The sequence below is a fragment of the Myzus persicae genome, unplaced genomic scaffold (genome assembly GCF_001856785.1).
Source record: "Myzus persicae strain clone G006 unplaced genomic scaffold, MPER_G0061.0, whole genome shotgun sequence".
Classification (NCBI taxonomy): Eukaryota; Metazoa; Arthropoda; class Insecta; order Hemiptera; family Aphididae; genus Myzus; species Myzus persicae.
The window spans coordinates 289,202-315,529 of record NW_019102476.1 but is presented as its reverse complement, the minus strand read 5'-3'; the positions used below and the strand labels follow the sequence as shown (position 1 = coordinate 315,529).

Below are 26,328 nucleotides of genomic sequence, written 5' to 3'. Positions count from 1 at the left end.
AATTAACTGATCTTTATAAGCATTTCGTAGGAGTGACGATCGTATTATTTCATTCTCCTGATTTATGGATAGATACCTACGTTATGTTATGACTAGGTACCTATATGCGCAAGTCTGGCACAAATTATTTGATTCTTAACGCTTATGTAGGTACATTGGCTATTGCTGCACATCGACCTATATTATTGCAGTGAGTGCCGAGTGGTACGTGCCCACTAGGTATACGCAACATGATATAATATGCAGTTCAATAATAATATATAGTTCATCATAAACTCGCTTCGGCGACCTTAAAATACATATTATTTAAAGCACTATAATAATATGGGCGGATGAGTCAAGCTCTCGTCATCGGGTCATCGTGTTATGTGATACATTATTATGGAATAATACACACTAATACATTAAACATTTATACCACTGAAACTTTGTGGAGATTTTTATCATATTTAAATATTTTTTTTATTTCTATTTTTTCACAGGTTATTTTTTGAGGAATTTGAAAAATGTGGGTTTATACATTTTTAAGAATCTAATAATAATCGAATTAACCATGCCTATAAATAACTCGACATACATAAAAATATTTCGAAAATTGTTTAATGGTGTGTATAAAATGCTAATACAAACTTTATGTATACATTTCATATAACTATCTACATTCTAGAGAACATTTGTTTTTGAGTTAGGTGGACCAAAAAAAAAATAGATTTTTTTTTAATTCTTAGTTTTTATACAAGTTTTTTTTTGTTTTTCCAGGCGCTTTTGAAAACTACTAAAAAAATTTAACTTAACCTCCCAAATATAGGCACTAGTTTCACTTTCTCGCTGAAAAAGATACTCAAGTTGAAAATTAAAGTATGTCACAAAAAATTTAAAAAAAACATAATTATAAGTCTGGGCATTGGGTTAAGTTAAATTACTGAACGAGTTACTTCTATTTTCATAAGTAACCTCTAATTTAACGTATTCGTTTTTTTTTAAAGTAACATATAACTCACAGAGTTAATTTATTTATTTTTCCCAATATAATTTCAATAAATTTTAAATTATATTTTGATTTTTATATACACAGAAAAAAAATTTCCTGAAAAATCAAATATATATGTTATTACTTATTCTATTCTGTATTCTAAATTGTTAACTGTCACAAGCGTTTTGCATTATTTCTGTATTTAAGATTTCAATAGGTAATTAAATAACGTAACTAATAAGTACAATTTATGAAACGATTTACGAGTAAATAACTTCAGTAACAATCATTAATTAAAATAATTTTAATAGTTCGTTGAATTTTATAATTGATTGAAAAATAAGTAGTTATTTACACAATTGCATACATTTCTAAAAAATAGTGGGACCTAATATTTTATGTAATTTGTTAAGCTTTAATAAAATGTTATGATTATTTTACATGAAATAGTAATATATTTTTAATCAATTGATTGAAGTTACTTTTTTTCAAATTAACCTTTAACGAGTTATATAAAAAAAGATAAGTAACTTTGAACTTCAAACTGAACTTAAATTTGTCTATCTTAATTTAGAGTTAAAATAACTTATGAACTTTCCCAGCCTTGTGTAATTATAAAACCATTCTTCATCCCTCTCAGATTTTAAAAATATCTGATTATTTTTTCCCAATGCTCATTTTTGTTTCGCATTCTTAATACTTTTAAGGGGATCGGTGGCGGTGACGACTGTCTTTGTCTAACACACGCGCAACATAAGAATTCAGAGGTGTTTTTTGGCAAACGTACCGATTGATAAAGTGAAGCGATAAGAATTCTGAAAACAGATTTGAATTTGTCGTCAAATCTACTTGAGATCGGTCGGTCTACATTTTTGATCTTAGATTCTGAGTGAAACGATGAATGTTTTTTTATTTTTTTGTATCGTTTCACTCAGAATCTAAAATCAAAAATGTAGACTGACCGATCTCAAGACCGCCACCGGTCCCCCTAATCTTTACCAATATTGTAGATAGCTATTGCCAAAACCATTATAATTATTATACATTTTTTCTTCAAAAAGATCATGATGATTACATTTAAAAACTTAATGTATATTAACTACTAAACATATTTTTTTTAAATTAATTGAACTTGTGAAAAACATTTAAATATATTTTCAATCGTTTGACTTAAAAACAAAAATGTTAAATGTCTATAAATCCCGAAAAGTCAGTGAAAAATAGTATGGCAAAATACTCCCATTTTGTGTTAGTTATTCCAAATTGTTTTCCCAGGCACCAACCGTTTTCATTTAGCCCCTCCCCCCAATCCATTCCATGAGTATAAACTAGACTACCATAAACCTTCCTCAAAGTAAACGATTTAAGAATTTCCGGTGCTTCAAAAGATAATATACACAAAAAAATATAAAATAAACACACATAATGTAAAATAAATACATTCATCGATCCACTAGAATTTAGAAGGATAAAATGGGAAGTTAAAAAGTAATAATAGGTAAAAAAAAACACTTTTAAATTTGAATAAAAATTATCACTTTTATTAACTTATTTCTTCTTAGATACACCAACAGTTCTTCCTCTACGTCCTGTAGTTTTGGTATGTTGACCACGTACTCTCAAACTAAAAACATAAAATACAATTATTAACAATTTTATAAAAAAATTTTTAGTGTTATACACAATAATTCAATATAATAGGACTTTTGAGCTATGAAGTATAACTCAATGTAATTGATCTTTAAGTTGTAAATGATACAACAAATGGCATTTCTAACAATGATAGAACATTTTCAGGTAACAAATTAACACTCATTGCTACAATTGAAATGCCATTTAAAAATAAATGGAAAAATCAATTTATATAAAACAAATAGAATCTTTTTTTCTTTTAAAGGTTTATTTATTAAAAAATTTGGAGTATTAATGCAATGATTTCCTCGAGGAAGTATTTAATTTAATCATTGAAAAAGAAATTGTTTAATAACACCTTATTTGTTTTAAATTTTTTTAATGTGACAGAACTTAAATGTTTCACTGTGTGCTAATTGGATTCATATAATAAATGTAAATATAAATTTTTTAAGTTTAATGTCAACATAATATATAATAGATATTATACTATTTTCTTATAATATTGTAACTGGTTATAATGTGTTCACAAATTTCTATGACTTGAAGCAAAAAAAAAACATTTTAGAATCATATTTTTAACATGTAAGCACATAAAATCATCTTTTTAATTTTTACTTATTAAGCTACTATAAAAAGAGTAAATAAGCACAAAAATGAGATCTTAATAGTTCATTTATTATTACCACTGTAATAAAATAATATGAATTTTATGATTAAATATATGGCTTGTAATTTGAACATGACAATACTGCCGAATATTGTTACAAAATTATTACCACATTAATTTAATTTTTAAATTCAACTAGTATAAAAACAAACCAGAATTCTAACTTGATCTACTATAAGATTTCTTAAGATTATTATTCTTTAACAGTGGTCAAATTTTGATAGTTATTATTTATGGTATGTCTGAATAATAAATAAAATAAACAAACCCCCAGTAATGACGGAGACCACGGTGAGCCTTTATTTTCTTCAACCTTTCCAAATCTTCACGCAATTTACTGTCAAGGGAACTGGAGGTAAGCTAAAAATAAAAATCCATGAGTTAATTTAAGCAATTAAAATTATATTTACTGCATTTGAACAATACTAAAAATTAATTCAAACTAGCATACTTGAGAGAATTTTCCATCAACAACATCCTTTTGTCTGTTCAAAAACCAATCTGGAATTTTGTATTGACGGGGATTTTGCATAATTGTGATAATTTTTTCAACCTAAAAATAATAATGCATATATTATTAAAAATATCTGAAATTCTAATATAAAAATATTTCAAACTTAATAAATAAAATATTAGAGTAAATGATACAATTTAATCATAGAAGTATAACTGAAGAATTACCTACATAAGTTGATTTTTATTTAAAAATGTAACTAAACAGAAACTAGATTAAATCTATAAGACATGGTTAATACAGTTCTACACATAAAAATCTTTGTTGCACAATTTACCTATTTCATTATGTATGAACATAATTTACTGTTGATTGTGCTTTAAATAATTTAAATAGCAGTTAAAAACAAAATACAAATTTAAACTAAACATGGACTAAAATATTCATAATTAAATCTTAAATTGTACAATACTGTAGTTAAAATGAATCTCTGCAAAAACCTATTAAACGGAAATTACTTAATAGATTTATATATAAGCATTTATTTTGCATAATTTACCAATTTCATTATATACATACATAATGAACCGTTGAACATGCGTATTCGTGAATAAAAACTATATTATACATCAACAGGACAATTTATCGAAGACCAATCATTATTTCACATGATTTAGGAGAAATTATAATTTTTTTTGTAAATACAAGCCTTTATTTGGTATTTCTTAAATTTCCATCTCTGCTGAATTTATGTTTATTTCTTAAATTCCTGAATTATGTGTTTAAAATTAATGTTGTAATATCGATTTGTGTTTTAAATTATAAATATACACAACAAAGGTTAGCATGGTTAGCAGATATTATCTGGCGCAACCACACAGAGGATACCCTCAAACTTTATTTTATAGAAAAAGAAACAATATAGAGGTAACTATAATAGGTTATTTACAATAATATTTTCATGTTAAAATAAAAAGCAGTGATATTTTATTGTCTCTCCACCGATAGAATATCAAATGAATATTTTGCATTTATATTATCCTAATGTAGATTATTATTTTAGCACAGAATTCTTGACATTTAATAAGAAATAAATGTACTGTTAATTAATCAAACGGTGCATAAAAATATATTAAGATACATTTAATTAAATTGAAATAACCTATATTGTGTATGATGGAATTTCTAATGATCCTAAAATTGAATGATATAGAGAAACTTCTCCTCAGTGACACCTCTCAATGGGAGACGTTTTTTTGGGAACCAGCTATAAACTTTCTACATTCTGAACTTTACAAACGAAGGACAAAATATCAGCTACAGTGAGTGTTCGGTATATAGAGGTTTCATTGCACGCTTTTTCAAAAGAAGTACCTAGAGAATATTCATAATAGTAACAAATTATCATGTTTTTGACAAAATATTCAATAGAGATACTGATAAGTAGCAGTCATGTCCTTAAAATAAATCTGAGCAAATTGCAATAAAATAGAAGTTGCTAAATAGATTTATGTATAAGTGATTAATTTTGCATAATTTACCAATTTCATTATATATATATATATAATGAACCGTTGATTATGCTTAATCGTGAATTAATATAACATAGTACAGCTCAAGTATTTAGCATTTTATTTGTCTTTTCACCGATAGAATATCAAATGAATAAATTGCATTTATATTATCCTAATGAAGATTATTATTTTAGCACAGAATTTTTGACATTTAAAAAGAAAAAATGTACTATTAATAAATTAAACAGTGCATAAAAATACATTTTGAAATAATCTGGGTATAATTAAATGTCTGATGATCCTAAAAATGAATGATACAGTGAAACCTCTTTTAATGGACACCTCCTAATAGCAAACTTTGTCTAGGGAACCAACTACCAACTTTCTATAATCCCCGCCACGAGAGACCCATTTCCCGACCAAATTGAGTCTGATTTCCCATTTATTTGACATATAGACGTTGTACGATCAAAATCGTTAACAGTTGTGTTGCCACAAAGCTACAGACACTAAGTGGGGGAAATAGGACCTCATAACAATCGCTGCTGTCAGTCTGCATGCACGAAACTGGTTACTTCTCTCGCAGCACTAAGTATACAATCTGAACTCTCTGAGGGGCAGACAGAATTTCAGGGACTGGGAGTGTTTGGTATATAGATGTTTCTCTGTGCGCATTTATAAACATAGAAATATATAAGATCCATAATAGTCCATAATTATTAAGCTTTTGACAAAATATTTAATAGGTAATTACTGATAAATTGCAGTCATGTCTTTAAAATAAATCTGAGCAAATTGCAATTTAATAGAATTTACTAAATAGATTTATATATAAATGATTCATTTTGCATAATTTACCAATTTCATTATATACATATATAATGAACCGTTGATTATGCTTATACGTGAATCACATTAAACAGTTTAGATATTTATATTTCTAACAAGAGATTATTTTGTGTCTCTTCACCGATAGAATATTAAATGAATAAATTGCATTTATATTATCCTAATGAAGATTATTGCTTTAGCACAGGATTTGCAACATTTACTTAGATATTAAATAAATGCAATATTATTTACAATACAGTGCATTGAATTTTAGATATTAAAAATTAAAATTTGAAAAAAATTAAGACGATCAATATGCTGGTTTAATTATGTAGTTATTTTACCCAGATATTTACCATCTTACTACCTCCTAATATTTAAAATATTAAGTACATGAAAATGTATGAGATGATCATGTTGTAAACACATTTATAAGAATTAAATATAAATAAATAACTCAAAAACAAACAGTACTATTTGATTTTGCACAATTCAACCATTTAGCATTACAAGTATAAGCAAGCAAAATTTCTCAATTTGTGCTACAGTTTCTTCCCATAAAGTTAATTGCCTACAATATAGGTAGTAAATACTGAATGATGGATAACCATTTAATGATTGAATTTCTATACAAAGTTTGATTTACAAAGATAAACCATTTTATCATTTCATGCTAATATTTTAATAACTCATCTCAAACAACAATTGAAAATCATTTTCATAATTAACTATTGAAGTTATTCCTTCACATGCATGGGCCATTTAGTAAAGGTCTGCCAAAAGCCCTTGGTAATTGCAAGGCATTTGCTTTAGCAAACGTATTATAGTACTACGTGAAACAATTGACGTAATATTCTCAAAGACGTTTGCAACAGTCTTGAACGGGGATGACGATTTCAAATCGATACAAATTGATCCGACAAAGATTATCAAATAACAAATCTTACAAACCTCTTCGTCGGTACATTCTCCAGCTCTTTTATTCAGGTCGACGTCGGCCTTTTTCAACACAATGTTGGAAAACCGTCTACCGATACCCTTGATGGCGGTCATGGCGAACATGACTTTACGTTTGCCATCGATGTTGGTACTGAGGATACGCAAAATGTGCTGGAACTTCTCAGGGATGACCAAAGACTGAAAAACACCAATCAACAATTAACGGCTAAAGAAACAAACATTGAAAGTCGCGTCAACAGCCCAGGTGCCGTCAGATTCCGGCGGACCGACGGGTTCTGTGACGATCACGTCCAACAGTTTGTTGTACAGTTCGAATCCCATTACGATCCGAACGGATGAAAAATCGAAAATAAAATACGGTACTCACCATTTTGGTAATGTTGTCGTCAACAAGCACGGGCGAAAAAAGATTATAGTTTATAACCACAGTTTTCGGTGAACGACATGAAACGCTACAAGGTGGACAGGGTTTGAGGAGGGGGTTATCGGATAATTCAGATCAGGCGACCAAACATATTATACCAGTGTTAAAGACTACAGTGGTGCCAACCCATTGATTACGAAATAAAAATGATCATGCTTATTTGTTATTATTTATGTATCTGCCATCTAGCAGTTGTCTATTTACCGTACCTACCAAAAATCAAAATTCAAAATCATCCGTTCACCTACTCAAAATACTGAAAATAAAACTGTCATGAGTTCATGACTTACAAGTCTACTAGTCTACAACTCTTTTAACTACGAAGTAGTTGAATGTATACTATTGTCTAAACCGACTAAACCTAACCCTATACAATCACAATTTATTATAGGGTATAATTTAAGATTTTAATACAAACATAATTTTATAGTTCGTTTAATCCAACAAAAAAAATAATATATTTTTTTGTATTAATATTTAATAGCCAAACTGTAGACATAGAAAAATAGATAGGTATTAAATTAATTCATACTTCGTTATTTTCGTATTTTCTACGTGTTTTGCATCCTGCAACTTTCGCAGTCATGTTTTCTTGAAAAATTTACAACATCTAAACTTTAAAGACGAATCAGCAATATCAATTTATTAATTAAAGGTAAATACATAATATTATATAACTATATTCAATATTGTCATATATTTATATACTATAGGTATTGAAGGTACCTCTAACCTCTTTACTATATATCTTAAATGACTTACAACGTGCTAAAGGATAAAGAGGAAAGATAGAAAATTAAATTTTTTTTAAAACTGTTAACAATTTTTGTAGTAGCTATGTGAACTGCAGTCCCTATCAATTCAATGCATGCTTCGCTTTAAGATCAACACAACAGCAGCAGTAGATGGCGTTGCTATTATCATCAGAACGCATTGACTGAATATAATTTATTTACGACAGTCGAAGACACAATTAAATATAATATACATTTATTATTTATATTATGTCTAGATCACCATAATAATTGCCGTCGGCTTTGGCCAGTTGTGTAGTGCGTACGCAGGGGGACTAACAGGCTGAACCTCTCCCCTTAATTAGCCGCATTATTATTTTAAATATTATACAAATATTTATCAATTTTCCATTGTATAGCCAACTAATGAACAATTCATAAAATCACATATTACGTTTTATTAGGTAAGCCTACACAGGCGCGGATCCAAGGGGGGGGGGGGCAAGAGGCCATGCCCCCCCCCGTAGACGCACGCTTAAATGGACTTGCATTACTTGCATTTTTATCAGACTTATAGGCTGAAATTTTATTTAAGATGGCCCCCCCCCTCGTAAATACGTTCTAGATCCGCGCCTGAGCTTACATAAATATAAAATGCGACAGTTTGAACTGGAAACCACTCTGCTGTACAGTAGGTCACTCGAGTATGTCACAGACCACTGTATAATGGATGTGTTAAATTTGAATTCAATGATAACATTGATAACTATATACCGGGGGTGGCCGCATGCGGCTCTCAAATCAATTTCGTGTGGCTCTTGTACCAGACTTAGACTAAAATTAATAAATATATAATTTCATCAGAACCGTTAGATAGGTAGTGGTTTTTATTGCTGTCAGTTTCGTCATCATTTCAGTCGTTAATCGTTATTAGGTATAGATTGGCACGACAGCGGCGGTGACGGAGCTTTTAATATATTAAAATATATGTGTAGTCAAAAATAATCACTGTGTTTCGACCACGCCAGAGTTCCTTCATTTGATTTAAAATGAAAAATGTATCTTCATTTTATAAACACTGCTTTACAATGTGGCTCACCTCGAATTAACTTTATACATTTGCGGTTCCCAAAGTTATGCCGGGTTTACACTGGTCGATCGCGGTCACCACACATTTTACCACGTCGGACTTTTAAGAAAAAAATAACAGCTCTTTAAAATTACTTGCTCAAACAATACGAACGATATTATGATTACCTAATAATCCGTTTATGTACTCAGTGCTGGTGCTATAATTTACCGGGCCTGTGCAATTTAAAAAAGCGAGGGCTCCCCAATGCCAGATAAATCATCATCGGTGCAAGCGGTAAATTGCACGTTTCCAGCACACCACTCGCGGCAGCTACTGCTCTGCGGTTTACTGATTATAAGAATACCGTTCTTTTTTACCGAGCTTATTTTTCATGGAACTCGAAATAATATACCAGGTAATATTTAACCATTTAATGTAAAACACTCGTTATTTCAAAAGCTATAAAGTTTTTCACAAATATTTTTTATAAATAATTTTAAGTTGTAACAAAACAAAATTTTCTGAAACTTTAAATAAGAAATACTTTATTACTAATAAACTATACTTGTACTAAATTTAATTTTAACAGGAACTTATAAATAGTTCGAATAATAATCTAAAAAAATAAGTGCCTTATGCCCTTCTGTTCAATGTCTCGCACCGAAATGTTATCTGGACGAAAAAACAACATAATAATATATTATAACCACTGACAATATTTTATAATAATTGGGTTGGAAAGATCTAATAGTTCCATCTAAATATAATTATTTACGTAGACAGCAGTGACGTATCCGGGATTTTTAAATGGGAGGGGGGTGCAAAATACTAAAAAAACATGATCAACAATTAACAATAACAGTTCATTTTTATATTAAGTTTAACGTATTTAATACATTTCATTTTTTTTATAATTAAATTTCAATTTATTAGCTTCATTTTGACCAATTTAATAATGAGAGATGTCGATGAGATTTTGAAGAAAAATTTGGATTACTTCTTCTTCTGTGATTTGTTGGAATTTGTTTATCATTGTCATACCCAACCCATTAAGTCTTCTCTTTCAAAAAAAAATTACTATTAAACAAATTCATAAGAATTAAGAGCAAAAGTGAATTCAACGAATTATTCATACGTATAAAATAAACAATAAAAGAATAAATTATGTAAAAACTTTGATACGGCCGATTGAGGGGGGGGGCACCGGTTGACCGTCCCTCGAAAAGTCAAAAATTATTTATTCTTTCATATGGGTTGGTCGTAGGTACCATAAAATATATTATTACGAATGCGAATGAATATCAACAAAAATATAATTTAGAATTAATAAAATTAATAAAAAGGTAAATTATGAATTAGATATATAGTAAAAGTAATTGTGATAAAATATTTTTTATACTTTTTGTTAAAATATTACAATAATTATTATAATCTTGTGAAATAATAAATGGAGAATGGTAAAGATTAAAGAGCTATCACATTGATATGTGTATCAATGTTTGCGGTAGGTATACGTAATTGCTAATAGGTACTAACTTATTACATACTTATACTCCGGGCTCCAGTTATAAAGTGATTTATACTATTATTATATTTATACATATAAATATATAATTATTTGTACCTATACAGCTACAAGGCTCTATAATTTGTATAATCATTATTCATTAATCAATGGACAATAATATTTAATAAATATTTACTGGTTACTATTTAATATAAAGTACAATGACGTATCTGGATAAAAAACTATTGGTAGAAGGTGAAAAATAATTTATTCACAAAAATCGAAAACATAACCTAATTGTTTGTTTTTACACAAGTCTACTAGTAAGATAATACTAATTACTAGATAGCAAGTATAGTACCACCTAAGATCAATTGGAACATTTTAGGACACTTTACTCAAAAACCGAGTGAAGCATGACAACCCTATTTTTTTCCCCTTTTGAAAACGAGAACGGGTGGGAACTGTTTAGCACGAACATGACAACCCTACAAAGCAATGTTTGCATTGCAATATTAGTAACTCTTCTCTGTACTTTGAATAGTTAAAAATTCAGTAATAATAATAATAATAATTTATAAAAAAAAAACAGATAATAATTCATCCATTGTATAATAACTTTAAATTTATATTGTTTTGTTGATTAATAATTACTACAGTCGGATAGCGAAGTACTATCCATGTACATTAATAATTTATATTATTTAAGTTTGTACGTCTATGGTGGTATAATAAATTATTGAAATGTTAAACTATTAATATTCTACTTTTTGGTTCATCCTGTTACCGATTTAGTTAAGTAAGTAGGTAACAGTAAATATGTAAATAAATATAAAATATTTTAGAGAACTAATACATGGATTTTGAAGTAATCATGAGGAAACTGTGTCTTGAACACCACATCGTCTTCCTTGTTGCGGTAATCTAAATAACACAATGAATATATACATTGAAATCCAAATCTTTCAACAGCTTTTGCAGTAAAATGACTGGAGCACTCCACGTAAATCATTTGATACCCTAACTCCAATGCCAACTTTCTAGAAATGAAAATATTAAATTAATGTTATTGAAGTATTACCAATAGATCTATAACATGTTTATATTTATAATCAATATACGAAAAATAATTTTTTTTTTAAAGAAACGTATTGTTAAGTTGTTTTTTTGGCATTTTACACTTTTGTAGTTCACTGTGGGAACGTACACAAAAAAACAATTTGTTTTTATTAGTGGGGAGGATATCATTAATTATAAGCTATAACCAATATAAATTACAAATTAGAATTTACAATTTAATATGTATAAGTAAAAAATATATCCGAACTACATTTCAGAAATTTGCAACTTTGAACCCCCTAGTTATAATGGTTAACAAGGTAATAGAGATGACTCAGACCTGCAGGGCGGATTTTCAACATTTTGTTCTGGGTGTGTTCTCAAAAATAATATGTTTTCAAATGTATTATTTTTATTTTTATTAAAAACAAGTTTGAGCTGTATTTTTAAAAAGTATACATATCTGTGTCTGGGGAGGAGGCAGTACTCCTGCTCCCCCTTCCTTACCATACCTAACTATAAATCTGCCACTGACTGAGACTATTAGAAAAATTTGTGTAGATTTGCTTATCTGGATAACACGGCTACTGAATAGTGAGTAGTGAGTAGGTACCTACCTATTAATAGATATTAATTGAAAGCGATGACGTGTTATTGCCTAAATATAATCTAACTTGAACATTCTGCGTAAAAAACCATAAGTACAATGACACCATAGCATGTACCATGGTGTTTATCTACTGTTTTTTTTTTTTAATTGTAACTAACAAAATTAAAAATAATTTTTGATAAGAGGAGTGTCGATATCAGATGAAAAATGGATACTTAGTAAATAACTATCGGTACCTATTGCTATTTTTAGTTAAATTACATAATAATTTTGTTCTTATTTCGTTTTACTAAATGGTAGATAAAACATAATTAATTTAAGTAAAAATGTAATAAATTATCTTATTTAATAAGAAGTATGGTGTCTTTAATTTAACAATATTTTATTAAATTTCTTATTCGCTTTACATAAATGGTAGATAAAATATCAGTAATTTAAGTAAAAATGTAATAAATTACATTATACTCGGGATAGTATTAATTAAGAACAATTTCCATGTTGCAATTAAAGAAATATTCACATTTTTATCAATACACTTCATAGGCTCGAACTCAGGGCAGTTTTTTCACTAAAACTATAGCCATTTTCCCTTAAAGATGGGACAATTTTTCCTGGATGATTTAGTATCAAGTATACAGTTGCTGTAAAAATTAATAATATGATTGAAAAAAAAATATGTTTAATATACTTAGACTTGTTGATGAGTGCTTTGCAAACCCCTTGTCCTCTATATGCCTCATTTACTGTAATAATCTTTAACTCCATTATACGATCAATATTTGGATACTTCCCAAATATATCAATATTTTGTTCAGCTTTGTCTAAGAAAACCATGATTTCATTAAATTTTGAACTTTTATCATTGTTCTCGTCACCGTATTTTTTTATTTCGTCATCCCTGCATAGCGTGGTATTCAACGAGGCACCCATCATTTCACCTGTCTCTGCAGATACTGCCATAAACGATACGCCTGAATAGTAAAAATTGTATTTTGAATTTTATTGATACTTACATATTACCTAAATTTACAATAGTTATATAGTGTCTTAATGAAAATCTACCTAAGTACCTATACATATGTTTAATTTTATTATTTGTCTACTTTTTAACTTCCTATTTTTCAGACTTAAATTTTAACCTTACTTTTTTGATTAGTATTTGAAACTAATGTCAATAATAATACACATATAACTGAATAAAAATATATCACAAGATAGTATATAGTAGATAGTGGTATTATATTATAAAAGCCATATTCATAACCTTCAATGCCACAAGCATTAATTTTTTTTTAATAATGTACATAAAATATAATCTTCTTAACTTAACATTCATCACGTGCTTTATAAGATATATTTCTTAAGTTTCACGTTTTATAATTTTAACGTTTCAAATATTTATTACTGGCCAAAAATATAATATGGCCTTCCACTCAAGATCTCATGGATTTATAACGTTATCGGTTTTTTTATAATAAATTTAAAAATAAGTTATAATTGTATAGCAACAAAAATCACAGCACAAAAACAGGTACGATAAGATACAGTGCATTTTCTGGTGACGAATAATTTAAACTAAGTACCTACTATGTTAAAAATACATTAGTCAGATAAAGTATATTTTAGCCTTTTTTTATATATCAACACGTAACACATAAACACATTATTTTATAGGTATATACGCATACAATAATATTCTACTTCTTATACTAATATAAACTTACTACAAGTCCTAAGTAGGTTTTGTATGTACCATTTGCAATTAGTATTTAATAACTCACCGCATTGCAATAAGTCAGAACAAAAATTTTCAAGTTGTATCACTGATTCTTTCTCTTCCATTAACCCTAAACTTGCACATAAAGGTTCGTCGCGGAAAAAGTACTGTGTTACTGAATTCATCACAACTTGTTTATCATTATCAGTTATAGGTACTACGTTAATAGAAACTTTGGTGTTTTTGATTTCATCCATGTTATTTGTCAATATCTGAAAAAAAATAATATTATGTATTTACACCATAGTTTTGATCCACTTTTAAAATTATAATTCTTAATATTAAAACATTAAAATATATCTCCGCAAGTTAATAATTCCCATTTTAAAATCACTTACAACGTAACTTCATCAATAACTCTTCTTCTGTCATGAAAAGGTTTCAAATGTTGCACACTCAACTACGTGTACAGCCATTGAGGGTTGCCCCTCTGTAGAACGTTTTGTGTAATTTAAAAAAATTCATATATGAATTTGTATTGCTCAATGAATACGTCCTTCTAATTTGTAATATAAATTCGACTAACACGATAATAAATATCAATCATAACTTGGCCCTTGGGCCTTGACCCTCTACAATACTATAACGACTGTTGAATATTTCAATACACCTTTAATAGGTACCTATGATGGATAGTACTGATTCTTAATATCAAGTTTAATGATATGACGTGGAAGCAAATACCGATATTATTTTAAAAAAACCACTGCTTATTTTTATCGAATCAAAAATTAAAAGCTTTTTCAGTTTTCGCTAAATCATTAAAAGTGAAAATAGGCTAGAAACCAAATCGTCTTACAAAATTACTCAAAATGCTATACAATAAAATCTGTTTACATTGGACTCATTTTGGGCAGTAATAAAATTTTAACGGAAAAAAATGTGGATTTCTATATTTACAAACAAAAAGTGATGTAACATTACAGCATCGTATACCTCTCCGTGTACCAGATACGAGCTTATAGCTTAGTTGGTATACATATCAGATATTATGTTAAAGTAATTTATTGTAATCATTTAGTTGTATAATGGATTTGGTTTAAATAAATTGTCATTTGCAATTTTCAGTGCACAACACCAATAGGTTTCATAATACAAGAACTAGGTCAACATTTTTTTTTAGCAGAAAAATTATCAATGTTATATCAACCAAATCTTGGTACAGCTAGTGGTATTGTTATTTTTTATTTTTTTTGACTTTGAAGGGTTTGATTTAACATTAACTAATAGTAGCATCTTTAAAATTAATTCACTTTGGATACAAGGATAGGAAGATATACATTGAGATCACAAAATTAAATTCCCCTCCTCTCCCAGTAGTTCATAAACATACCTGGATTATAAACATACAAAATCCTAATAATTTTCATTATTAATTAACCATCATTAAGGGACTTATCAATCCTTGTTTTCTCTTCACAGAAATGACTAAATATCAAGTGTAAATATTTTAAATTAATAACAAAAAATAACAAAAAAATAGCTATATGATTCATGAAAATTTTTTCAAAGAGAATAATACGAAATCAAGAAATTGATTAGTTAAACAAAATAATTTTGATTTACATTTGTATTAAAACATAAACTTTTTAAACCCATAAAGCGTAGGCATCTATTTTTAAAAAGTAATAATAAACGTACTTGTTTAAAAATGCTTATTACATACTAAAAATTGTTGATGAATTAATAGGTAACAATGAAACAATATTTAATTTAATATGTAATATGTATTGTATAAAATGTTGATGTAAAATTAAACATTTTTTAGCCAATAATTGTTTCATAATAGTAAACAAATAGTACTTACTAAAACACTATCGTCATTAAATTAATTATAGTTCGCATCAATGGGACCGATGTATCAATTCAACGAGCAATTGTTAAATGAAATTAATACAATAATTAAGTTAAATACTTTGATCTAGAATAGATTAAGAAAAAACAGATAATATTATGTGGTTTTTGAGGTATTTTTAATTTTTATCTGCTACATAATAAGAGAACGAGCCAATCTTGAATTTTGAAGGTTTTGTTCAACATGCATTTCCGGACTACATTTATCGTTTGATAATTTGTCTATTTTAAAATTTTTAATAATCTAGTACAATCTCTCAAAGAAATTTTTAAATCATAAAAACAAAATATATTATCACATATAAAAAATAATCGTGCTACTTTTCTGACACCCACACAGTCAATATATAGGTAATTCGGCACTGATAATATATTCCACTTTAAACTATATTATATTTTATAGTAACCTTCAGAATAAAATTTTTGTTCCAATGCAATAACATAAAAGTCTACGCACTATATTTTGATACCAGATAACTGCTTAGTAACAGTGTGTAGGTATTTTTTTAACGCTCTAAGGCAAACATAAACTCCCTAAAAAGCTAAAAAAATCAATTATGTGTGAAAATGTCTTCAACAAATTATATTATTATTACTTATTCCTAGTATCTTGATTTTTTAATGTAGACGTAGTATGAGCCACGTCAAATTATTAATACCTAGGTAGTAGGTAATAGCTTATAATATTAAAATCACACTATATGTACTTACTGCCTAATATTTACTACCTATAATTATTAATTATATAGGTAATCTTTATTCTATATTATCGACGTGTAAACATTTCTCAGTATGCCTAGGTTAGGCCAGTTTAGATTAGGCGTGTCTATGCAAATAAAGCGTATGCGAAAAATAAGGTTACTTAGGTAATTTTTAAAACATCGAAATGTTATGTAGGAACATATTATACATATTTAGCAAAATAATTAAAACTGATTAAAAAAAATGAATAACTACTTTTTTAATAAAATAAAAAAAAACGTAAAAATAAAAAGAGGGAATGTAGGTGACCGCTTTACTGTATTTTGGCTATAGAAGCCAGTAGATGTAAATTGTCGGGTGTACCTCATCATTGAATAAGTCACTACTCTCTGTAATGTATAATGCTATGTATCAGTGGTTTTCAACCTGAGGGGGCGCCCCCATTTTAATTACTAAAGTAGGTATATTTTATGATATATTTATATTGCATTATTGCTATTACAGTAATTTATGTAACTATTTTCACATCTATTTCAGTTTGGATGAATGGAATTAGAGTGTCTTTATCTTTTTTTTTCAACAAGGACAAATTTATGTTAAAAAATACAACCTTTTCTACAGCACATACCAAAAATCTAGGCCCATGACGACTGAAACCCCCCTTACTGCACTATTTGCATGATTGTAATTATTTTCTTAATCCTCAGCACTATTGGAGGAATTCTTTTAACTTAACATGGACAACTCTTCAAATTCTATTATTATTTTTACCACTTTTTTCATTACCACTCTGTTGTATTTTTTTTCTCTTAGAACAAGGGTTCGTCGATTTAAATGATATACCCTGGTCCACCTATTTTTTGACACTTATTAAATTGAGCTATAAACATAAATCTCTACATAAATCATACCAATCAACTATACCGTCATCTTTCCTCTTCTGGTCCAAGTTACTGTTTGAAAAATGCAATTCAAATCAGTATAAATAAAAATTGCATCATGTTTTCAAATAGATTGGTATGCTTGCCATCCCTTCTTTGAACTACATAAGGCGTAAACATAATCTTTAGGCTTACCGTTTTTGGACTTTTTAATCTGCTTTAAAAAGTCTCTGCAAACCGTCTTCCAGATCGTCTCGAACTTTTGAACATATTTTTATGATGTACAATATTTACATACCTGGTTATAATTAGTTTTAATTTTTAAATACAATTTGTTATAAATACCTTGATTATCTTCTGGTTTTGTGAGTAGACCTCTGTCCGGTGTGTATTTTACATAAGTTAATTAATTGAAAATCATGTGTCAATATAAAAAAACCTGGATTTCTACTCATTTTCAAGAACATTTTGCGAGTAATATCTACAATCAACGTAAATCACTTATTTTTAACTGTTTAAGACCAATATTACGGAACTGTACTTAACTTACAAATCGATTAAATGATTATTTTTCTGTAAGTAGATAACATATTGAACAAAAAATGCGGTAGATATCGTTGCAGCCATGGGTAATATATTTAACCGTATCCAAATTTTGACCCAAACTGGGTAAGCGTGTAAATTTAAAATTATTATTTTTCCATGACCTCTCAAAGTACTGAATTGATTTACTTTCCAACCAGAAATTATATCGAAGAGGATAATCGAAGGATTTTTCAACTACATAAAAAAGGGTATGTATTGAGACTCAAAAAAACACATCATTGTAAAATCAATAAATTCATCACACGTCATGCCAGGTAACCATACAAGTTCGCTGCAGGATATACGAGGAAACATAAATCGCATTTAGCTGGCACTTGGCAGATCTTGAACTTTTGAGTAATCGCCAATAAAATGTTTAATTTTCTTATATTTTAGATATAACTGAAAGAAATTATCCTTAACTATATAATATTTAATTATTATTAATGTTAATCCATTAAGATAAAATTAAAAATAAAAGTATTTTTAAAAATCTTTGTTTTTATGTTAAAATTTACTGTGTACCCAACTCAAGAGTGCAATTACCCGTTTTCATGTACGCTTCAGACTAATACACTACTCGGGTAATAATTACATTTTGGTATTACAACTCACACTACTACGAAAGTTCAGTTTTTATTAATAATCTAATAAACAAGCATTTTTGTATTTTAAATGTATAAAAAAATATTGTTAAATGTATTTTATTGTTATAAGGGCATAACTTGATATTTGTGTGCATATTTGATATAATATCAAAATATTAATATACCTACCAACGATGCCCTGCAATAGCCAAGCTATTTGGTTATTTCTTTGAGTAAAAAACATGGCTATAATAAGGTAAAGAAGTATGAAAGTGGACAGAAATTATTATTATTATTCTGGATTTGAAAGAAATGTAATTTGTTTATACATTTCTGTAAAATGGTTGACATTTTTAATATTCTTATCATTATTTAATAGACTATTCTGACTATAATATATTTAGAGTGTATTTCCAGTTTCCAATATTAATAATAATTTTTCATTGGACGGTCTAAACAACATATTTTGCAAAATGTATAGAGTTATATGACAAATGACTGATTTTTAAAACTTTAATAAAGAGAGAAAACTACAATAATCAAATTATATTTTAAATTAAAACTTTGAAAGCATGTAGGAAGTAACTATTATTTTTTTATTTATCTTAAACACGGCAACTTAGGGCATTAGCTGTTTATAGGGGGGACGGTTAGTTTAAACACGTGAACTCCGGTATACTCAGAGTGCTTACGCAACTGAGTGTTGACACCGCGAGTAAGTATTATTGTTGTAAAATAAACCTTATTAACAAATTTATATTATTTGTTGTCATTTATATTCAATAGTGAAGGTTGAAATTAAATCTCAAGTGTATCTGATTATTTTGACTAGGTAGTAATAAAATAAAATCAACCAAATAAAATGTGATGAATTATAGCATTTAACTAAAACATCTATATTTTAATAACACAATATGAAAGTCCATCATAATTATGATTAAATAGAATTCTATCAATGAGACGCGTATAGACAATTTTCGAATTTTTAAAATTTTGGTTTTGTAATAAATAAACACAATAGTTATACTTGTACATTTCAGATTAAAAAATACATAATGAAATAATGAGTAAAAACACAATAAATCCATGAATTGTAATATGATCGTGAGTTATAAATAAAAAATTCAATTAACCCCCAATAAGTCTTAAAATAAACTAAAAAAACATAAAAATTTATAGATAAATAACATATAGGATGTATACAAAAAAATTACCTGTCACTAAGTAAAGTATGTTTGTTGCACTTACAACATTTTTTAATCGGTCATAAATCTGTTAAAGGCCTTGCTCTCTTCTTCGTGGGCTTTGCGGATGGCCTCAAGCGACGGCCTGGGATGGACTGGTGTCGTCAACGTGTCGTTGTCACAGATAGGCCGCCTCGATTTGATGTTACCGTACGGATTGACCATGAGGTAATCCACATTTTCTGCTTCAGACGGCGATGGACAGCAACCGTTCTCGAAGACTTTGGGTTTGGAGGGCCGCAGCGCCAACCGGAAGCGACGAGCCATGTTTGCCCAGAAAAATCCTGTTGCAAATTTTAAAGGTCATAGATTTTAACTTTTAACAATTGAATGCCAAAATTATAATATGTTTCATATATATCTCTCATAGGTAAATTATCGGGAAGCACAAATTCACGTTTTCTCAAAATGATTAATTTTTATTTTTTTTGTTTTGCTGTTATAAATTTTACCAAAACTTCTTTTTTATATAAATAAGCTCATTTTTCACAACTTTAAAATTTAAATTGATTAAAATCATAAAATATTATAATTAATGCAAAAGATAAAAACCAAGTATAAATGCACATAAAAAATGTATTAAACGTTTATGAGAAAAAAAACAAACAATTTAATTTTGTTTTTGTAACATTTAGAAAAAGCGACTGGTGCCTTTAAACATAAAAAAATGTACATTTACATACCTTTTTGCTTTAAACTGTCGCCTATCGATACCCGCTTAACACTTTCGCCATTAGAACGTGGTTTGCAGTTGACGGGCGTGTCTGAGAGCGTTTGCAATGGCGTGTCTGAGAGCGTTTGCAACGGCGCGTCTGGGAGCGTTTGCAAAGGCGTGTCCGAGAGCAATTGCAACGGCGCGTCTGGGAGCGTTTGCAAAGGCGTGTCCGAGAGCAATTGCAACGGCGTGTCTGGGAGATTTTGTACTGACGGCGTGTCCTGGAACTTTTGCGTTGGTGTCTGCATCGGCGTCTGGTAAAAACTTGGAGGGCTACCCACCGACGAAACGACTACCGACCACTCGACGGACGCGGTCGCAGACTCCGGTACCTCCGTGCGCGTGTTGTGCGGCGTGGACGGCTGCGGCAATGGAATCGCGGGACTGCTCTCGGCCACCGGGCGCAGGTGTCTGATAGTCGTCAGGCTGGACCGACGAGCCTTGAGTATGGTCCTGGCGCACATTTCTATCATCTCCGCACGCTGTTCCACAGTCCAGCGCTGTTCGTCGGCCCGACGCAGTTCCTCGGCACAACGCAGCTCCTCGGTCCTGCGCAGCTCCTCGACCCGGCGGTGTTGACGCCGCTCCATCAATCGCAGCCCGCTGCCGATGGACTGTGTCGTGGTCGAGGAGCTGGCCACGCCGTGCAATCTCTTCCGACCGTTAATGAAGTGGCCACCGGCATGGGCAGTCTGCTGTTTTCCCGGCTGCTGCAGGACCTGCGACGACCGGAAACGGCGTCTGATCACAGGGCCTCCCGGAACTGCGACATGCACACGCCGCTCGTGCTCCACCCGGTGTTTGGTGCAACAGAAAACGCGGAAACACGTTGGACACCGGACGTACCGCAAATGCTTCGAACAGAAACAGCATCGACCATTGTAAATATACAATATTTATAATAATAATTATAATCATTTACATTTTTAATAATTCGTAAGTAATTGCGGAACTTTCAAAGCCACCTCCAAAATATTAAATAATCAAGATTATTTTTAGCTGAGCACTAAGGATGAATGGTACTCAATATTTTTAAAACAAACACTTAACGTACATTTGGATGAATAGTACTCTGGATTCGTAAAACAAACACTTGAAATACACTTAGTTCTAAAATATTTGTTTCATAAACTGGTACCTACATCGTATTTGTTGTAAAATTTATTTGATTTACGTACCTATACCAATACCAGAGTCAAAATAATCTTGAATTAAAAGTGTACATATATATTTTTATTAATTATTTTAATCCATTCTTTAAGAAGATAATGGTCACAACACTCACAACTGAATATGTTCGTGTATACTGTATATGAAATAGGATTTTAACTTAACCAAAAAATATTTATGGAAATACTACGAGCGAGCGGCTTACCTCGAATGCATAATATTACAGATAAATATATTATGTATACCTTATAACTTCGATAAATATTTACCACATTATATTTAATTAAAAATAAACAAATTAATAGATAATAATATATTAATAAATAATAGGTATATACCTATAGTATCACCAAGTTGTCGGTTTAATTAAAAAGGTAGATCGGTTCTAACTAAAATCTATCCACCCCATTATTATTATTTATTAACACCTTCGACACGAGCTAAAGTAATTATTATTTATAATAAAGTAATAGCTAACTTAAACTATGAGTTATAAAAAAAAAATACTCATTATTTTTAAAAGCATATAGGTTATATGTAAAGTTTGAACTAATAGTGGTTTAGTGCAGATAAAAGAAGTGATTTATAAATAAAAATGTAATTAAATCTCCTAACACACGACTTTATAATAAATAATGCTCACACAAGAGTAGGTACGTAGTTGCAGTATATACATCGTATTGTGCACTATATTGTCTGTTGGAAATTGATTTGCCCATGTCTCCCAAGCCCAACTACCTTTAAGCTTAGCCAAATATTTTGAATTTAATACTTACGTCGAACACTCGATCCATAATATACCTACCCAAACCAATGGAATAATAATATTTACTTCACAAACGATTTGATATATTACAATAGTTCGTTCGATCGTTTGATATCGTGATCAAAATATGTATTGCGGTATTGTGTACTGTATAGGTTAGAACTTATTAGAACTCTTCTCATGAGATTTCGTTTGACAACAGACCCAGCACTGCCGTAGTTGACACTTTATAAAATATTATGACAATGTAATAATATTATTACTGATGATCGATTCTACGATCTCATTACTGGTGGACTTCGTAATACTGGCACACTAGTACACTACATATAGGGTATTACCAAACGGCCGATAAAATATCTAAAACCGTTTACAACAGATAAGCTGGGTACGTTATCTTTGAGAATGATAGCGATAGGAACATAAATTATTAAACCGATTATTTATTTCGGTTCGTCCGGGATGAACAAATCAGTAAGTTAGTACTCCTTCCCTCAATTTTAGTATATTATATACCATACGGAGACATTATCTAAACGGAACAAAAAATCACTTAGCACTTTCCCTACTTCTCTTACAAATAAGAAAATAATAATATGTCATATTATGTTTGATTCTTAAGAGGACGTCACACCCGCACGTGTTGTCTCTGTCTTACAAACGCTTAACATCCCAAATTTACGCTTAGCAGTTCACGTTTTATGTCGTTAGCTTAAAAATTAGAGTAAATCGACCTATTATGAAACTTGATGATAAGAACTTTATCCGTGTTTTGTTGGAAGTTTTTTTTACGACAATTCAGTTTTTAAGTGAGGTATGCTTGTATAATAAATGTAAATTAAAAATGCTCATAACTCACTTAAAAACTGAATTATTGTAAAAAAACTTCCAACAAAACACAGATAAATTTCTTAACATAAAGTTTCATAATAGGTCGATTCACTCTAATTTTCAAGCTAACGGCATAAAACTTGAACTGCTGAGCGTAAATTTGGTATGTTACTCGTTTGTAAGAGTGCGACAAGGGTATTATAAAAGGATGTTTTTTTTTCAATAATGTTCAATAGTAACCACTTTTAAGGTGAAATGCAAGTGTTTCACAGATGATAGGTCTTGCGCATCAAATTAATAGTTTTTTCAAGCATCATTTCCGTATTTCATAAAATGTAATATAGTGACAAATAAAAAATAGTAACATTCACGGTTTTAAAAGCTAATTGTAAAATTATGATAAAACAAAACGGGTCAAGTCACTCTACTATATGGTAGTTTTCAATAGTGCACTGTCATTTAATAGATCACTGTTAGTAGGAATGCAAGTGTCACAACTTACATTTGAATACAATAAGATATATAATTATTTATAGGTATAAAAAAATGATTTTGGTGTATTTCTCAATTCTAAAAATAATAAAATATTTAATAATTATTTATTTATTTATATTACTATAGCTGGTGTCTAAGTATAAATATTACGGTAGGCTGAATTCAATTTTTCCAAACACATCACATATATAACAGTCTACCGAGTATAAGGAAGACCTGACAAAAGAAAAAGTATATATATTGTGTTTTGATCAATATTTTTCAATTTGTTTTTTCTGTATGATATGATTTGTCTACTCGTGCACTTCAAGTATATAATAAAAAATTTCAAATTTGGTTATAATTTTTGGAAAATTTCAAATTAGACAATTTTTAAATCTGGTCTTAACAAACTTTTGATTTAAAAAAAATGTATCTAAGTTAAGTGATTTATTTTTAATGATTTTTCAAATGAACATTTTTTTTAAAGTAATAATAAGATTAAAAATGCTCATAATATAATATTTTTTACGACAGATCATCTTTACCTTAGAAATAATGTGATTTCAAAAAATTGTAAAAATAAACTACGTATAACTTAAATAAATGTTTTTACAGTCAACATTTTTCAGAAAAAAAGATTAAGAAATTGGCTATTTCGAATTTTTTAAATAAATGTATATCAGATTTTAAAAAGATTAAATTAATAAATTTTATTGCTTACAATGAATGTTTTACACTTCTCTCAATGCAAGATTCTTTAAGCATTTTGTTGGTTAAAGAAAACAACTTATGAAAATGAAGGAGCGACATAAGTCTATCTGCTTGCAGGCGGCAAATTGCTTAATCCGCTGATGGAGTAAACACTAGCTCTTTCGCTGTTACTTATCAGAAAACTGTGCTTTCGGGTACCTATAGGAAGTAAGTTTCATATAAAATATAGACTAGATTTTTAGTTTATAGGTTTAGGTATTTACATTTAAAATGTATAGATAAACATGTGCACTGCAGACAGAGCAGACAGCAATACTGTATGGTTTGAATCGTTTCTATTTGAAAGAATAATTAATACAATAACATTATTGATAGTATATTTTTATTAAATTATGGTTAATGGGAGGCTATTACTGCATACACGTCATATATTTAATTATAAAAACTGAACTAGAAAATCTGAATTTTATTTTGAATTTGGGGTTAATTTGACTGTTAATTAACTTAGGTACCGTATATTATAATACTATATGCCTACTTATTTCTAGCTATAAAAATGTTCTTTATACATTCACCTGTACGGCTATAATATAGGATATAGGTATCTACAACTATTGATTAAATAATAAATATACATCATATAATAGTAATTACTAATTAGTATATTATATTGTATAGGTATTTAATCAATGGAATAAAATCCTAATGTTATCATTATTATCTGTTCTCGTAAACAGTCAAAATAACTTAAAACCTATAGGATATTGTATATATTATTATACTATATATATTTAAAGAATTACGAAAAAAAAACACAGAAAAAAATTAAATATAAATGTGTAACTACCGTGTTGCGCGTACTTATAACAAAGTATAATATATTATAATGGAAGTAATGTCATAAATTATTATTATGTTTTGTTAATTATATAAAAGTGGCCAATATAGGCAATTTTATATGCGGTTCTCTTTTTTTTTCTAATTTTTTTTACTATTACAAGCTGTTTTTTTTATATAATTAACAGTTAAGCATAAGCCATATTCAGATATAAAATTATTTTTACTTGACAATTTACATTGAATAAATAGGTAAAAAAAAAGTTTCTTAATTGAGTATCCGCATATAAAATTGCCTATATTAGCTACAATAATGTTTGAATCATTAGTTACTAATTACTAGTAGAGTATAATTACATGTGTTCACATTTATACTTAATTTTTTTTCTGGGTTTTTTTTCAACCTACCATATTTATATGACCGATAAAGCATACTGATTATATGATGTGATGTTATATTCTGTTGGTTGTTAGGTACATGGTTACATTTTTTTCCATCGTGGCATAGGATTGTTAAGTATATGGATATGATATTGAAAAACATTTTAACAGGTACATCTATGTGAAAAGGTTATTAATTTCGTGTGGCTTTATCACTGAACAATGAATATTTAATGAAATTAATGAAACTGATATAGGGAGTTACTAAAAATTGTTTTATTAAAAAAACATTGTTATTCTAAAGTAAAATTATCGTTAAGTAGGTAGGTAGGTACCTAAAAATTGATTTGTCAATCATACCTACCAAATC

The 26,328-nt window shown here is 28.9% G+C and overlaps 3 protein-coding genes across 4 annotated transcripts; all 3 read right to left on the bottom strand.

Moving 5' to 3' along the window:
* Window positions 1–2,492: 2,492 nt before the first annotated feature.
* On the bottom strand, window positions 2,493–7,536 carry LOC111032238 (40S ribosomal protein S18). Its single transcript, XM_022312507.1, has 5 exons — window positions 7,402–7,536; window positions 7,026–7,211; window positions 3,727–3,828; window positions 3,544–3,635; window positions 2,493–2,597 (listed from the first exon to the last, which is right to left on the bottom strand). Exons 1-5 carry the CDS (start codon window positions 7,402–7,404, stop codon window positions 2,522–2,524), a joined length of 459 nt encoding a protein of 152 aa, XP_022168199.1. The 5' UTR covers window positions 7,405–7,536; the 3' UTR covers window positions 2,493–2,521.
* A 3,484-nt stretch (window positions 7,537–11,020) lies between these two features.
* On the bottom strand, window positions 11,021–16,113 carry LOC111032258 (dopamine N-acetyltransferase-like). 2 transcript variants are annotated; one of them, XM_022312531.1, is made up of 4 exons: window positions 16,025–16,113; window positions 14,222–14,429; window positions 13,129–13,411; window positions 11,021–11,811 (listed from the first exon to the last, which is right to left on the bottom strand). In XM_022312531.1, exons 2-4 carry the CDS (start codon window positions 14,412–14,414, stop codon window positions 11,613–11,615), a joined length of 675 nt encoding a protein of 224 aa, XP_022168223.1. In that variant the 5' UTR covers window positions 14,415–14,429; window positions 16,025–16,113; the 3' UTR covers window positions 11,021–11,612. The 2 variants fall into 2 exon arrangements, with proteins under 2 accessions (XP_022168223.1, XP_022168222.1); XM_022312530.1 differs by lacking the exon at window positions 16,025–16,113 and adding an exon at window positions 14,556–14,667.
* A 3,940-nt stretch (window positions 16,114–20,053) lies between these two features.
* Window positions 20,054–23,116, bottom strand: LOC111032260. Its single transcript, XM_022312533.1, has 3 exons — window positions 22,732–23,116; window positions 20,754–21,639; window positions 20,054–20,354 (listed from the first exon to the last, which is right to left on the bottom strand). The coding sequence occupies exons 1-3, from the start codon at window positions 22,747–22,749 to the stop codon at window positions 20,083–20,085; spliced, it is 1,176 nt and encodes a 391-aa protein (XP_022168225.1). The 5' UTR covers window positions 22,750–23,116; the 3' UTR covers window positions 20,054–20,082.
* Between the last annotated feature and the right edge of the window lie 3,212 nt (window positions 23,117–26,328).